At 36.1% G+C, this 15,633-nt stretch overlaps 2 protein-coding genes across 2 annotated transcripts in view; one reads left to right on the top strand and one right to left on the bottom strand.

Annotated features, from left to right (window-relative positions):
- Positions 1-9,594, bottom strand: part of LOC112142204 (solute carrier family 22 member 4) — a 12,862-nt gene extending 3,268 nt beyond the window's left edge. The window contains exons 1-7 of the mRNA XM_024265452.2: positions 6,888-9,594; positions 6,430-6,612; positions 3,361-3,464; positions 2,933-3,087; positions 2,663-2,834; positions 1,838-1,964; positions 74-171 (exon numbers count right to left, since the gene is read on the bottom strand). Coding sequence (XP_024121220.1) covers positions 74-171; positions 1,838-1,964; positions 2,663-2,834; positions 2,933-3,087; positions 3,361-3,464; positions 6,430-6,612; positions 6,888-7,094 — 1,046 coding nt within the window. The 5' untranslated portion in view covers positions 7,095-9,594. The remainder of the gene's footprint in view (positions 1-73; positions 172-1,837; positions 1,965-2,662; positions 2,835-2,932; positions 3,088-3,360; positions 3,465-6,429; positions 6,613-6,887) is intronic.
- On the top strand, positions 8,877-15,627 carry LOC112142556 (sodium-dependent phosphate transport protein 2A-like). Its single transcript, XM_036215327.1, has 7 exons — positions 8,877-8,932; positions 10,986-11,181; positions 11,565-11,688; positions 12,795-12,962; positions 13,102-13,218; positions 13,690-13,814; positions 14,630-15,627. The coding sequence occupies exons 1-7, from the start codon at positions 8,877-8,879 to the stop codon at positions 14,768-14,770; spliced, it is 927 nt and encodes a 308-aa protein (XP_036071220.1). The 3' UTR covers positions 14,771-15,627.
- Positions 15,628-15,633: the final 6 nt, after the last annotated feature.

The following is a 15,633-nucleotide window of genomic DNA, read 5'->3' as shown; positions in this document are numbered from 1 at the left end:
TTTGTTTTTTTTTTCAAAAATATATAAAAAATAGTGGGAACTACTTGTAATGTTCTTTGTTCTTTATACCTACAAAACAAAGCAGAGGAGGAGTGTTGTGGTTCTGATGTTACTGTGCCTCAGCAGGTCAAATGCATTAAAATGCTCCTTCTTGGTGTTTGTCACCTCAACCTGCAAGGCAGAAACATTTATTTACATAGCACAATTTTGAGGCAAATAAGTATTCAAACACTTGGCAATATTGCAAGTTCTCCCAACAAGAAATCATGGAGGGGTCTGAATGTATTTTTTTTTTATCTTAGATGCATCTCCACTGTGAAAGACATAATCTAAACAATCTGGAAATAACATTGCATGAACTTTAAAATATTTGTATACTGCAAATAAGTATTTGAACACTTGTCTATCATCTAGAATTCTGACCCTCAAAGACCCATTAGTCCATCTTTAAATAGTCCACATCATCTCCACTTATTATTCTAATTAGAAGCATCTTTTTGCAGTCATTAGCTGCATAAAGACACATGCCCACCTCATACAATCAGTAAGACTCCAACTACTAACATGACCAAGACCAAAGAGCTGTCCAAAGACACCAGAGACTACATTCTAGACCAGGGATGGGCCCTACTCTGGCATGTGTGCTGGACACACCTGAACCAGGTAATCGGTCATTAGTAAGGCTTGAATATCTGGAAATCATGCGGACACTGTGGCCCTCAAAGCCTGGAGTTGCCTATCCTTGTTGTAGACCTCCACAAGGCTGGAAAGTGCTATGTGGCAATTGGCAAGCAGCTTGGTGAAAAAAGATCCACTGTTGCAGCAATTATTAGAAAGTGGAAGAAGCTAAACTTAACTCTCAATCCACCTCAGACTGGGGTTCCAAGGATGATCACCTAGTGGGGTCTCAGTGACCCTAAGAAAGGTGAGGACTCAGCCCAGAACTACACAGGAGGAGTCGGTCAATGACCTGAAAAGAGCTGGGACCACCGTTTCCAAGGTTACGGCTGGTTATACACTGAGACATCATGGTTTGAAATCATGTTCTGGCTCTTAAGTTTGACCATTTGGACGATCAGAGGAGTCATGGGAGAAAGTCATGTGGTCAAATGAGAATAGAACGTTTGGGTCTTAATTCCACCTGTCATGTTTGGAGGAAAAAGAATGATGATACCATCCCAAGAACACCATCTCTAGTGTGAAGCATGGGAGTGGTACCAAATTTTTATTGTTTTTTTTTCAGGTATATAAATACACATTTGCAGCAGTAGCATACGAATAAATTATTCAAAAACAATCAAGCAGATTTTCATTTAAATTAACGTCTCTCATAGTGGACATGCACCCATTAGAACATTTCAGACCCCTCCATTATTTCTAAGTGGGGGAACTTGTAAAATCACAGGATGCTTAAATACAAATTGATCAATTTTTTATCAAAACTTAATTAGATGTCCTTTACTTTGCATTCTAAACCTGTACTTTTCTCCACTTTGCTAGAGGGACATTTCCATTTAAATACTATTTCTAAATGTGTTTTTTACGATGTGCATTTCTTAAATTGCTTTGAATGTAAAGGTTGGCATTCTTTGTCTTTCAAATATAAATATTTTAAGACATTTTTACACAAATAGCACTCAATATATTGTTAATATATCTCGTTTTTTTCATCTGCAACACTTCAAAAAAGGCTGTATTTTAACTGAAAATATCTAATGTTTGTTTTTCCTTTTTTATGCTTGCTCATTCTCTACATCCCCAACCATAATTTCTAAACCAAATAATTTTTCAAACTCAGATTTCAAATTTCTGCAGACGTTTCTCAGTATAAACTTACGGTGTTGCTTTCAAATATGGTTCTTGGTGCTTGAACTTTGTTCCACTTAGCTGCCATCTTCACTATAGCTTCAGCATCCTCTGTTCTGCCTTGAGACAGCAGCCAACGAGGAGACTCTGGAAGGACCCTGGGTCACCATTGAAAACAGACGCATCAAAGCTGAATCAAACAAACTTTAAACAAATATTTAACTTTTCCATTTTAAAGGGCTTTAACCCCAACATATCTTTATATATCTCTGGGACAGACTGGCTACCTGTCTAGGGCGTACCCCGCCTTCACCCAGTGATGAATGGATGGATGTTTTTATATAGAGATTTTAAGGTCATTGTAAATTTATGTCAATTTTGTCACAATGATCGCATATTTATTAAATAGCTAATAGTTCAAACTTAGAAAACAAAAACAATAAAGCATGTTTCTTAAGTTTTTAATCAGAGGTGAACCCAGTTTTAAGCTAATTGGCAAATTTGAACGCTTCAAACCTGATTCCTCCAAAAAAAAAAAAAAAACATACATTTTTATTTAATTTTGAAGAATTTCTTTAGAATTTAAACAAAATGTAGCCAATTTTAATACATCATAAATAATCATACTGGATTTTGTTTACACAACATTATAAAAATCTAAAATAAATTTGGACACCGGGGAGCAGCAAACCACAAGGTTGTGTCCAACATGCTTTTACAAAAACTTGTCGCAGATTTCAGAAATATATTTATCAACTCTATCAGACGTTTGGGTTAAAACTGGAAACTAAGGACTTGAATGGTTGAATTTGAGTGCAAAAAGTACATTTTAAAAATGAAAGACTGTTAAACATACCACCAAAGGGGAATGTAGGCCACACAAGGGACAGACAGAGCCAAGAGAAGAGATCTCCAGTCCCTCAAAAAGTAAGCACAGAGAGGTAGCAGCATGTAGCCGACAGCAAATCCGAAGCATGTCCCCATGGAGGAGTAAAGGACACGCACATTGCCGGTCAAAGTCTCCGCACCTATAAGCAAAGAACAAAAAGGGGCTATTAAATGTGTCAAACCTATCGAGATTTTCTGCATTTGTACCATTATAGGTGGAATTGTTTATTTTTCTCACCCAACACTAAAGCAGCAACGAAATTTGATATTTGCCCCAGTCCATTGAAAAAGAGGAGGACGACGAACAAAATCCATGTTGTAGTGAAGACTGATACAAATGTAAAAAATGTCTGTGCTGCCATTGTTGCAAACAGAACCGGTTTTCTTCCAAATCTACAAAGAGAACAAAAATACGACAAATAATTCTGAGGCCAAACGAAACCATCATGAATCAATTTATCTGTACATTTTTAAAACTTTTATAAAAGCAAAAATTAGCAAAGGAAAATAAGTTCATAAAGGAGGTTGGTCTGCAGTTGGCAAACTGGCACCAAAATGTGGAAAATAAAAGCTTTTTTATTTCGGGGATTGAGACTGCAATCTTGGTGATCAAACAACATTCTGGAAGATGATGAAAGATGAAAGATGATGTGGTGTTTGCAGTACCTGTCTGACAGTGGTCCTGAGAAGAGTGACCCCAGAAGAACTCCAATGAAGAAAACGGTGGAGGTGAATGGCTGCTTCCATTGTTCACTGCACACCAAGTCAAACTGGACAGTTAAAACATTCAAGTCAATGTATGAAAATTGGTGAAAAATGTGTTATTTTACAGTATTTTGATAGTTTCACAATAGGTTTTCCACCATTCAGTTCAAGTTATTTTAAAAGGTGACTATTCACAACAAGATTGTCTCAAAGTGCTACAAAAAAAAAGAAATAAGCAATGTTACGTTCAAAATCATTGTGCAACATTGTAGTTAAAATCCCTCCACATCATTCCAACGAGGCCAGACATTTGTAATGGTTTTAAAATGGTTTACATATGAGATTAACAGATTAGATTGAATGGCTTATAATAATGCAGAAACTCCAAACTGAGGCTGATGGTGGAGAGAAAAACTCTCTAATGGAAGAAAAGGAAGAAATCTAAAGCTGAACCAGACTCAGTCATAGCAGCTATTTGTTTTGACTAGTTGGGTCTGAGGAGACAGGACAATCGAGGCTCATTAACAACAAAAAATGAAAGAACATGAAGTAACTGAACATAAAATCACTAGAATATCTGTCAGAGGACAAAAGAAAAGTTAGTATCTGCAGCTGTTGGAGGACAAAGCCGACAAATACAAAAGTTACGGGAACATATGTAACCAGTGTGAGTTTTTGCAACCAAACTGCACGACTCTTGATTTAGGAGAAAATGTGTTATTTTCTGTCTTCCAAAAATAATTATTTTAAAATCAAAATATTAAGTGTTCCTGCATGATATAACCATTGTCCGTGGCAGATTTTTTTTCTTTTATTTAACCTCTTAAGACCTCCCTCCACATGGGTGGACATCACATTTTGTGTTATATCATTGCAGTAGTTAATTCTTGATTCTTGTGACTACATATGTGGAGCGTTAGTTCAAATTTTAGCTTGGGTCTTAAGAAGTTAAAGAATAGCTACAGATGGGGTGAGACTTTTCGACTTATTTCTTCAAGGCCGGTTTTTGCATTTGAGGATGAAGCTGAAAAGTACACAATCACTGGAATATTGGTATTTAGACAAAACAGATACATTTAAGTTTGGACCTGGTTGAAAATGCAGGATTCTTGGATTGCCTATCCCTGATCACTAGATATTTCAAACACATGGTCATTTCCATCATAATTTATTGATTTAAAATCTCCAAAATGAAGAATTGTAATCCATTTATGTATCTTTTCCCTTCAAAGTCCCACTACAATAATCTTTTGATTTATTTTCAAAGAGTTTCCAATGTGCTTTTAACTATGATGTCGTTTTTAGCACCCCCCCCAAAACCTTGCATTGTTTTCCAGGACATAGTTTCTGCAGGGCAGGAGTAGTTTATCAGAAATTTTGCCTCTGAGATGTGGGCGGGACTGTTGACGCAGAGTGAGCCTACTTACATTTTGCATCATTCCTTTACATCCTTTTACCCCAGGGATAGGCAACTCCAGGCCCCGGGGGCTGCTCTAACATCTTCTAATTGGCTAGACACACCTGAACCAGGTAAGTGGTCATGAGTAGGGCTTGAATAGGTGGAAATCATACAGACACAGTGGCCCTCAAGGAGTTGCCTGTCCCTGGTTTACACACTCTCCTGCTAGCTTACAGCCCCTTACAACCCCAACCTAATGTTAGAAGTGCAACAAAAATGGCAAACAACATTAGGACTATCAAGTCAGACAGTTTGGAGCCAGATTCCTGCTTAGACCACAAAAATGAAGATGTTAATCAACCAATTTTTTATTTTTTATTTTTTATTTTTATTTTTTTTGCAAGTGGATGTAATGGAATAGACGGGGAAGCAAGGAGCTAGCGGCGTGTGGATTGTAGTTTTTATGCCACAAATTCAATCATTATTTATCATTATTTATTCTCGATCTGAATTAAGAAATATTCAGAAATTAAGTTTTAGTTTTTTAGTTTTTAGTCAAAAGAATACCATGAGAACATGTTCAAAACACCAAAAAAAAATATATAGAGAGTGGGTCTTTAATGCAACAGTACTAACAAATGCTCCATATTGACAAACTCACCAAAAATAAATTCAGTTTATTCTTTTTTGTTGAAATTATTTGAAAAACTATTTGAAATCTAAAACTTATTTTTTTTACTTTTTGCTTTTTTGGATTTTTTAAGCTACATTACAAAATATACAACAGTGTATCTTTGCTACAACAAAGCACATATTTGTAATGCTCACAGACAGTCTATTGTTCTTTCTTATACAGTCAATGGTAATGCCCCATTTATACCCGGAGGGCATTCCGAGAGTTTTAAAGAGATACTGTGATAATTCCTTCATAGTTTGACTTTTCTGAGGAATTCTTTCAAATAATCCATCTTAGTTTTAAAATTATTCCCAAATAAAGTTCAAATTATACATCCAAAAAGCTGTGAATTTGTTTGCATTTCAGTTTTTGCCTTTTGAGCCATTTGATGCTATCACCTCAGGTGTGCTGTGATGTAACAATGACATGTCTAGTTTTAGTATGTATACTTGGGGACAGACAACAGACAAGCATTGACAAGTATTCTTATGTAAACACACTCGCAGCTCAACAAAAGTACACACAAGTGGTTGTCTCTTGTTTGAATAAATCCCAACATTTTACAAGTCATTGAAAGAGAAAGCTCCGGTTCCAGGAACGGAGTCGCTTTGAATGAAAAGAAGGGGCGTGTCTCTCCTTAAATGCAAAACCTAAAGCCACAGCTTTGAAATTTTTAACTAAAAAAAGAAAAGTTATGGATTTAATGAGCATTTGCTTTTTTGATATTAATCTCTTCCATCAACACTTAATTACCCATATAAAAAAGAAGTAGTTTCAGTGTGTTGACTGATGGCTTTTCTATATATATGCCTTTAAAGCCTTAGGGCACGAGTGCAAAGAGGTATGCATAACATTCAGGAGAAGGAGAAAAGAGGTCACAAAGGTCAACAGAAGTCATTTTTATTTTCACACTTGGATTAATAAAAAGATGCAAATTTGAAATGTTTTCACTCACTTCAGTCACTATGGTAGACTGGTAGATGTCTTTGCTGTAGACCCATCCGTCCACACAGCCCTCCAGCTCGATGTCGGTGAGGTTGATGTCTTTGTGAGGAATAAATCCTCGAGCAGAGAGATTCCTGACCAAATCCAGTCTGTACCTGCTGCACTTGCTCAGCTCCGGTTTCCCATTCACCACCTGACAGTCACAATGACAACAGCATAACATGAACACACTGAGCGTTGATGTCGGTTTGTCAACTTATTTTTCCAAATTTAAGCACATCATTTCTGAAGAATTTTGTTCATTTTGAAAAAAAAAACTGAAAGAAGAAGAACATTTCAATTTTCACCTCACAGTCACTTATCATGGAATGATACAAAGCTGCATTTTACAGACGTCCATCAGATTACCTGAATAAACGAGGAGTAAAGCTTTCATAACCTCTGCAGAGAACAATAGAAGTAACTTACTGTCAGTGGAATAACACTTTTTTGCCATTCTTCTGTAAGGTTGCTCTCTGGTACTCGGCAGTGGTGATTTGGGATGTCGTTCACAAAAACAAGAGTGAAAGATCCAAATCCATTGGGCATGATGCTGGCGCAGAGTACAAAAAAGATGGTCTGCTGGAAACGCCCCCACTGGCCCAAAAAAGCCACCGCATCCTCGTAATTTCTCATCCTGAATCGACCCTTATCTCCCTGGGTAAAAGGCTCCGTCTCCGGTCCTCTCCAGAATACCTGAGAGATGTGCTGTGCATTTGCTTTTCTCCTTTTCACTGAGATTAAATCCGCTTTAAGAAGAAGAGCCCTCCCTTTTAAGGAGTTACATCTTTCTGTTCACACCTGCTTCTTACCATATGGGCAAAGATCCAAGAGAGGAAAGTCTCACGCGATCCTGTTAGCACCGAGCTGAGCCCTCTTGTGAAGAGGAGGCCAAGACAGTGAAGGATCAGAAAAATGTAGCAGAACATCAGTGTGCGACAGCCTCCACCCTGAAAGCCTCAAGGACACAGAGAATCTTGACCCTTTCCCCAGATTAATCCGGTTTTTGCTGGTGAAAACCTTATGAGTTTTTTTTTTTTTTTTTTTTTGTGAATTCTTGTTTTTCCTGTTTCTTGACCCGTTATACAAAAGAGTTGTGAAACGATTATAAGAGTAACACGTGTTCAACTTCTTCTGCTGTCAAATAAGAAAAGATTTAAACCTGTGATGATTCCCAAAGTATATTTTTTAAATTCTTGTTTGAGTTGAAACTGTATTTATTTATTTGTTTATTCATTGAGTAACAACTGTTTAAATAAACTGACAAAAGAAACACTGACATTGTTATATTATGTTTGTTTCATTTGGAAAAGCTACTAAAAACTAAAACAAATGGCATCCTGAATAAAAAAAAAACATTTAGTTGCATTATTTACTCTATTTTGGTGTTTGCAGGCATATTTTAGAAGTAGTTCTTTTACATGTTTAGTTCAGTTTGTAGCTGAAATTTAACACAAGAAGATTTTGATTTAGTTAAGACTGATTGTCAAGATTTTAGTGGATTTTTTTTCCTTTTTAACCTGCATTTTATATAAATACCGTATATTTTAATACTTTATAAATAGTTTTATGGTCTTAGGTCTTCTCATCTTAACGATTTTCTTTTAAGAGTTCTCACACACCCTGAGGTCCTCCAGTGATAGCCTTTTAGTTGTTCCTAAGGTGAGAACAAAAATTTACATTGAGGCCTTGTTCTGTCGCTTAACTCTGCTACAGCCTGTCAGAGAAGAGAGACTCAGAGCTGCAAAGATTGTTGAGAGTTTCAGAGCGAGGCTCAAGAACCACATTTTCAACATGGCTTTAGGATTTTTCCTAGTTATTTGTTTTAAAATGTTAATAATTATTCTATTTATTTATTTTTACCATTGTATTATTAATATTTTGTATTTTTTTCTATTTTATATATTTTAATACATATTCTGTGGCTGCACTTTGCCTCACTGTAAAAAAAAAATGAAACCCTAAAATCATTGCAGTCATTAACAGCAGAATTTATCTTTAAATGGTCAATAAAATGGGTTTTACATACTGTTTGTGAAATAAAAGTGTCCAATCCAAGAGTGTTTTGAAAGTCATTTCAGTCTCTCACAGCAGATTGAAAAGACAGAGAACCAAATGGAGAGTTTGAATTGGGAACAAGATCAGTTCAGCAGAGCAGGTAATATACATAATATACATGGGGGAAGAGGAATGCAAAAGCTGGCTCAGAAAAACCAAGCAGAGTTTTAAAAATGAACAGCAACCAATTAAACAAGTGAATAATGAAGTCCAATTTATAGATGAGTAAAAGTACAGTGTTGAGTTTTAAATGGAGAATTTGTCATGAATCATAAAGCAGAGTGATAAAAGGGTTCATAATTTTGCAGCAGATGCTTACAAGTCGATCTGTAAGCAACAGCATAGTCAAGAATAGGAAGAATGGTTGTTCGAACCAATGTTTGTCTTGCACAGACATTGAGGGAGGAGCACATTCTGTAGAGAACACCTATATTTTTATGTAACTTTCGACTACAAAAGGCCAATGTGGGTTGAGAAGGACAAAGTATTGTTTAGCCAAATTCCAAGATATTTGTACTCTGTAACCTGTCAATAACAGGAGCTGTGATTTTAAATTACAAAGGGTCTAGCTCATCTAAACTTGTTAGGCTTGTTAGTATCCAACACTTTGAACTACAAGACCTCGCAGTCCTGAATTGGCTATAAGTTAAAGCCATGAGTGCTTGTTAAATGGGTGAGGACTGTGGGCTAGGTGGAAGCTGACGAAAAAGAATAATAAGTTTCAAAATTAAGAACTGCACTTTGTTTTAGTGGACTTTAGTTTCATTTAGAACTTTGGAAGCACGGCAGCACATCAATCTTAGACAGTGTGATCGTGTTATTGTCGTGTTTAGTACAATTTTTTGCTTTAAAAGACATTTTTTTATGTTTTCATTTTGTGCTTTGTCACTCTTTAAGCAAGTGCAAGAAAATAAATTATATAAACGAGGAAGAACAATGAGTCTTTTCTCTGAAAAGGCATCAAGACAGTTCCTGGTAGCCAAGTTAACTGAATGCAACTGCAACGGGAGTTACTGGTTAGAGCAACACACTTTTTAAGAACTCGTTTGTTTGTAATCTAGAGAGATATGTGAGCCTTAAATGATAAATCCTGGTCAAATAAAACCCCTAAGTTTCTGAGTGAAGAATTGGAGGCAACATTTACACCATCCAGGGAGACTATCTGATCTGAGAGAGCATCTCTCAGGTGTTTAGGACCCAGTATCTTGACCTCAGTTTTCTCTGGGTTCAGGAGGAGGTAATTAATTGTCATCCAGGTCTTAATGTCTCTGATGCATGAATTCAGTTTCTCTAGGTGGTCATTCTGATCTGGTTTAATGGATAAATACAGCTGTGTATCATCTGCATAACAGTGAAAATTAATGCTCTGATTATGTTTCCTAAGGGCAGCATGTAAAGCGTGAACAAAATGGGCCCTAGAACTGAGCCCTGTGGGACTCCATAACTAACTCGAGTACAATGAGAGGACTGTCCATTTACATTAACAAACTGGTATCTATCAGATTCAAACCACTGGAGGGCAGATCCCCTGATCCCTATGTCATGTTCTAGTCTCTGGAGTAAGATGCTGTGATCGATGGTATCAAAGGCTGCGCTGAGGTGTAACAGGACCAGAATAGAGATTAGTCCCTTTTCTGAAGCCAATAGTAAGTCATTAGTAACTCTAACCAGAGCAGTTTCAGTGTTATGGTGAGGTCTGAACCCTGACTGAAAATCTTCAAAGTGATTGTTGTCCTGTAGGTGGCACTGCAGCTGCTTTACCACAACTCTTTCTAGGATTTTAGATATAAATGGGAGATTAGACATTGGTCTATAGTTGGCCAAAATGTCAGGATCCAGGCTGGGTTTTAAGAGATTTAACAACTGCATATTTAAAAGACTGAGGCACATAACCAGTCTCTAGAGAGGTACTGAGGATATGATTCAAATTGGAAATGGAATTTCTTAACCAGGTCTTTGTGACAATTAAAATATCAAGATTCATTCATCCAGAGTGGTTCCATAGCGACATGAGAGGAGCTTTCAAACATAAAAAAGACTTTCCACATCCTGTTTTTGCTCCTTTAAGAAATTTGAGAGAAAACAAAATAAAAGTGGCACAACATATTAAACCTAAAAATGTCCTTCCAAACTAAGAATTTGAATATGTAATGTGGTCTCTGCAGACTTTCTTGTGTCACTCATTTGTTCTTTGAAAATGCAGTTAATCAATAATAAAAGTAACACCTCCCCTCCTTTTCCCTGATCTGTTCTTCTTCTCTTTCTTGTGTCTAGGTGACATTGTCTTCCTTTTTTTTTCATTTACTATAAGAAAAAATCATCTTTACCTTTGTATTTCCTCTATTCTAAAACGTTTCCTGAAGGTTACACTTCGTCAAAACTTGGTCAAGTTTTGAGAGGTAAATCTTTAAATCTGTGTCTCACTCATTCATGCGTTTACGATTAACACGACCCGATTTTTCCTTTTAGAGCATTTGCCGGTGCGACGGTCCATGACTGCTTTAACTGGTTGTCCGTCTTGGTGCTTCTCCCTCTGGAAGCTCTGAGCGGTCTGTTGAGGAGGCTCTCGCAGGCTGTGGTGGACGCGCTCCAGCTCAGCGGTGGAGAAGATGCTCCTGAACTTCTCAAAGTCCTCACGAAGCCGCTGACCGAACTGATAGTCCAGGTACATAAACCATCGGAGTCCTTTTAACAGAGAGAAAGTAACAGATTTTTAAAAATAAATTCTAATCTTTTAAAGATACTCTAAGCATTTACTTTAAGGTAAGACATTATGTCTCACTAGATCAACACTAGTTTAGATTTTGAAATGTTTTTGTCTTCAACTATGAAACGGTAACCTATTAAACTTAGAGTAATTATTATACCGCAGCTCAGAAAAGTATGATGTACAATGAAGATGAGTAAAGACAGTCTAAAGTAGTACAGTTCTGTTACAATCCAAACAAGTGTGTATTAGAATAAAAATCACATTATGGGAGTTAAATTAATAATAAAGCTGAAAAAATAATGGTGGTAAAAAATAATCTAACAACAGCCTGTGTGCAGCTGGATCAGTCAGTCATTACAGCCATTGCTGCAGGAGACCAGAGTGCAAGAAACAAGAGTCTGGTTAAACGCTGGTGTCAAATCTCAACTATCATGGTATGTTTGCTTCATAGCAGTATTATGTAACTTTTGGACCCTTTCTTGTGAATTGCATTTGCATTTACTAGACTGGCGCATTAATGCTAGTTGTCTCATTGGTGGTCCATTGGTCAAATGGCGATCTGACTAATGGACCACATATTTCCATAATAGTGTTCCTAGCCCTTTAGAGACCGACATATTAAATAATTGACAGAAATCTTTTTGGAATTAAGATGTTTTTTAATCCCTTTGATGAGACACAAACACACAGTAATTGCAATATCATTTTTAATTATATTACTAGAAATATAGATAGTAAAAATTATGATATGTTGAATGATTTGGTAAGTTTATGCTCTCAATGTCAGTTTTTTATGTAAAAAATATTAACATGAGTGTTCAAAGACGTAAACACCTACTGTATCAAATTTGATTCACACATTTCAACAAGGTATAATATTATAAAGAATTAATTATCAACAATTTTTTCTATTCTTTCAGTTCAGAAACTCATTTAAAAAGGAGAATAATAGATTAGTCATTCTCTCCATTCAGTTTTGAAAATAAGCTATTTTTTGGAGCTTTAATGGAGACAATATGAAAGGAGTAGGAAAAGGCCCAAGAAAAATGATAATCGACTGCAGGATAGAAAATATGGACCAAGGTCCATACAGTGGGTTCTTATAGATAGTTTTAATCATGCTGATGTGATAGGGGTCTCACAAATCTATGTATCATATATGATACAAATGGTTTTATCGGGTTAAATAATTTTTGTCAGATTAATTTGTGTCACTATGACATTTTATTTACAGTATATCGCAACTACAAATGCATTATCCTCACCTCTCCTGACATCAGTCTAACTTGTATCTATTGTGAACAGGTCCATAATGCGTCATTTGGAACACACAACCTTTCTGAAAACACACAAAAATGTATGCAACTTTAGTTTGATCTTTTCTCCTTGATTTTTTTTTTTTGCGACTCATTTATCTGTTTGATATGTTTCCTATCAGTCGTAACATTTTTAATCAATAATTATAAATGAACCAACTAAATCAACACTTTTCCCTTTATTTTCATTATTAAGTTTTGCATTAAAAACATTGTTTTTTTGTGACTGAGACTTCACATCTCTCTGATCAGGTCGGCATCTTTTCGCCGGCTGTTCTTTGTCAGACTTGGCCATTGGTTTGATCCTGTTAGCTTGCTCCCTGCTGGTCCTCTGTGGCTGCCTGATACTGCTGGTGAAACTCCTCAACTCTTTGCTCAAGGGCCAGGTGGCAAAGGCTAGTAACAGTGTTGTTAACACAGGTATTATAGCCAATACTAGAACAATTGCTTTTAACTGAAAAAAGTAACATTTAAATTAAAGCTATAATTTGATCACATGTATAAACCACTAAATTCCACAGATTAAACACAATTTCTTTTCATCCAATCTGTCCTACAGACTTTCCCCACCCGTTCACTTGGCTTGCAGGATATCTGGCTGTGTTTGTTGGAGCGGGCATGACCTTTCTGGTTCAGAGTAGTTCTGTGTTTACATCCGCCATCACCCCCCTCGTTGGTAATTTAACACAATTTCATACATAGTTTCAAATATTTCAAATATTTCTAATGTAGTGTTAAAATACTTACTTTGACCAATTAGTTAGTTATTTTATTAAATAATATAGAAGTGAAATTTCCCAGTAAAGCAAGACATTTTTATTTTTGTCCTGCTTCTGTGCTTGAGATAAACTTTTGCTTTTAACATTTTGTCTAATTATTCCTCTGGGGTTGAGTGTACGCAATTTAACCTGGCAAAGATTGGAAATGTATAAAAAAAATATTTTACTATTTATTGCAATAAAGGAGGATATTATATTTTTCATGTCCTCTATAACTTCAGCAAATTTGAAAATACTCAAAAAAAGTAAATTACTACTATAACATTTTTCCTGATTTTATTGGGGAAAGTTGTGATCTTCATTGAGTTGAATTAATCGTTGTGTTTCTTCTCAAAACAATAGCTACTTATTTCTATTTGGCCCAATAGGGATTGGTGTGATCAGTATTGAACGGGTTTATCCGTTAACCCTTGGGTCCAACCTTGGAACCACTACCACCGCTCTGCTGGCGGCCCTGGCTAGTCCTGGAGACAAATTAGCTGCTGCCACGCAGGTATGGACTCATCAAAACATTGTTTTTACAGATATTAGTGAGGTTGGACAAACACTAAAGCTGAAGGTTGGGTTTGGGGAGACTGAACCGTTCAGTGGTGCCAATAGTAATGTGTGTACTTGGATATGTGACCTGGAAATTGAGAAGTTTTAAGACAAATCTTGAAAGGGAAGCTATTCACACAGGATGAGCAAGGTTTATTCAGTTTCTGCAGTGTTCATAAAATGACACTACTCATAGATTTCTAACTTTATTATAAGAAAAATTACTACCCACTAGTCATGCTTGATTAAATACAGTATTTTAAAATCCACACTGATCATCTTTAGATCTATTTTTCAAATTAATTATGATTATTTTGTTTTTAGCCAAAATTAAAACAAAACTGCCATTTTCCTCACATCCCCAACCTAACATTATTGGTACATCAAAAATGGCGAGCAATTTCAGAGCCATCCAGCAGTACAGTTTAGAGCCAGATACCAGCTCAGACTAGGACAACAAAGATGTACATGGATCTGTTTGTCTGTAAATTGATTTTTTTTATCTGCTCCCGATTCACAATGATTTTAATCAAGAAATTATCTGAAATGCAGGTTTAATATATATATATATATCTTCCATCATCAAGAAAATGCCATAAAAATACCAAACACACAATTTTCATTGCAGTGGGTCTTTAATTCCCTTTATAATTAGGCCTATTTTATTTTTTACTGCTTTAAAAGAAAACGCCTTTATGTAACTTTTCTTATAGATTTTAATTTTTTTCCCTTTGTTTAAAACGTATCCCTATGTCTCTTTAATTTTGTCAGGTTGCTTTATGTCACTTTTTCTTTAACCTCCTGGGGATTCTGCTCTGGTATCCCATACCTGCAACCCGTTTACCCATACGGATGGCGTGCGCGCTTGGAAAACAGACTGCCAGGTATGGTTTTAGTTTTAGCTTTGAATGACAGCAAGTAGGAATAAAGATAAGATAAAAGACAAATGTCTGTGTAAGGCAAATTATTTGATGTAAAAAAGGTTTTTGATGCTCAAAAAAACTCCTCCTAACAGGTATCGCTGGTTTGCTGTCCTGTACCTCCTCCTCTGTTTTCTGTTGTTCCCATCTGTGGTGTTTGCTCTTTCCATGGCCGGCTGGGAGGTAATGACTGGCGTTGGTGTACCAGTCATCATAGTGATAATATCTATTGCCACCATAAATTTGCTCCAAGTACACAGACCTGATTATTTGCCACTAAGACTACAAAACTGGGACTTCCTTCCTGTTTGGATGACCTCATTGCAGCCCCTTGATGACCTCATTACCAAGGCAACGCTTCAGTGCAAAGGTATTTCTTTTACATCTTAAACCCTCATTAACACAGTCTTATTACTGATTTTGGTTTGTTAGGTTGTCAATTTAAGAATGCTGAAAATGGAGGAACATCATCAGTGACCCTGACTGTTCCGGCTGAAGGGAGAGAAGAAGGAAACAAATCTCATCGCTCAGTCGAGAAAGAGACTTTTACCAACAGGAACATTCAGATGTATAACACTCGCTTTTAATGCTGATTTCTCTGTGATGGAGAAGTCATCATGAGTCAAAACTTTTTGAAATTCAACAGCTGTGATGTGTTTAAATCCTAGAAAATGGTTGCTTTTATTCATATCTAAATAAAAATTAACAAAAAATTAGATAGCTCTGTAAACTTGAATGTATTTTATCTTTTATACCAAATTTTAATTTGTTACCAATTTTGTTAGATATTAAAAAGTAAAAATAAAATGTTTGATAAAAAAACCCCACTAAGATGTACATTTGAACGTGCTAAAT

Source organism: Oryzias melastigma, linkage group LG14 (assembly GCF_002922805.2).
Source record: "Oryzias melastigma strain HK-1 linkage group LG14, ASM292280v2, whole genome shotgun sequence".
NCBI classification, from domain to species: Eukaryota; Metazoa; Chordata; class Actinopteri; order Beloniformes; family Adrianichthyidae; genus Oryzias; species Oryzias melastigma.
This window is presented reverse-complemented; position numbering and strand designations above follow the sequence as displayed.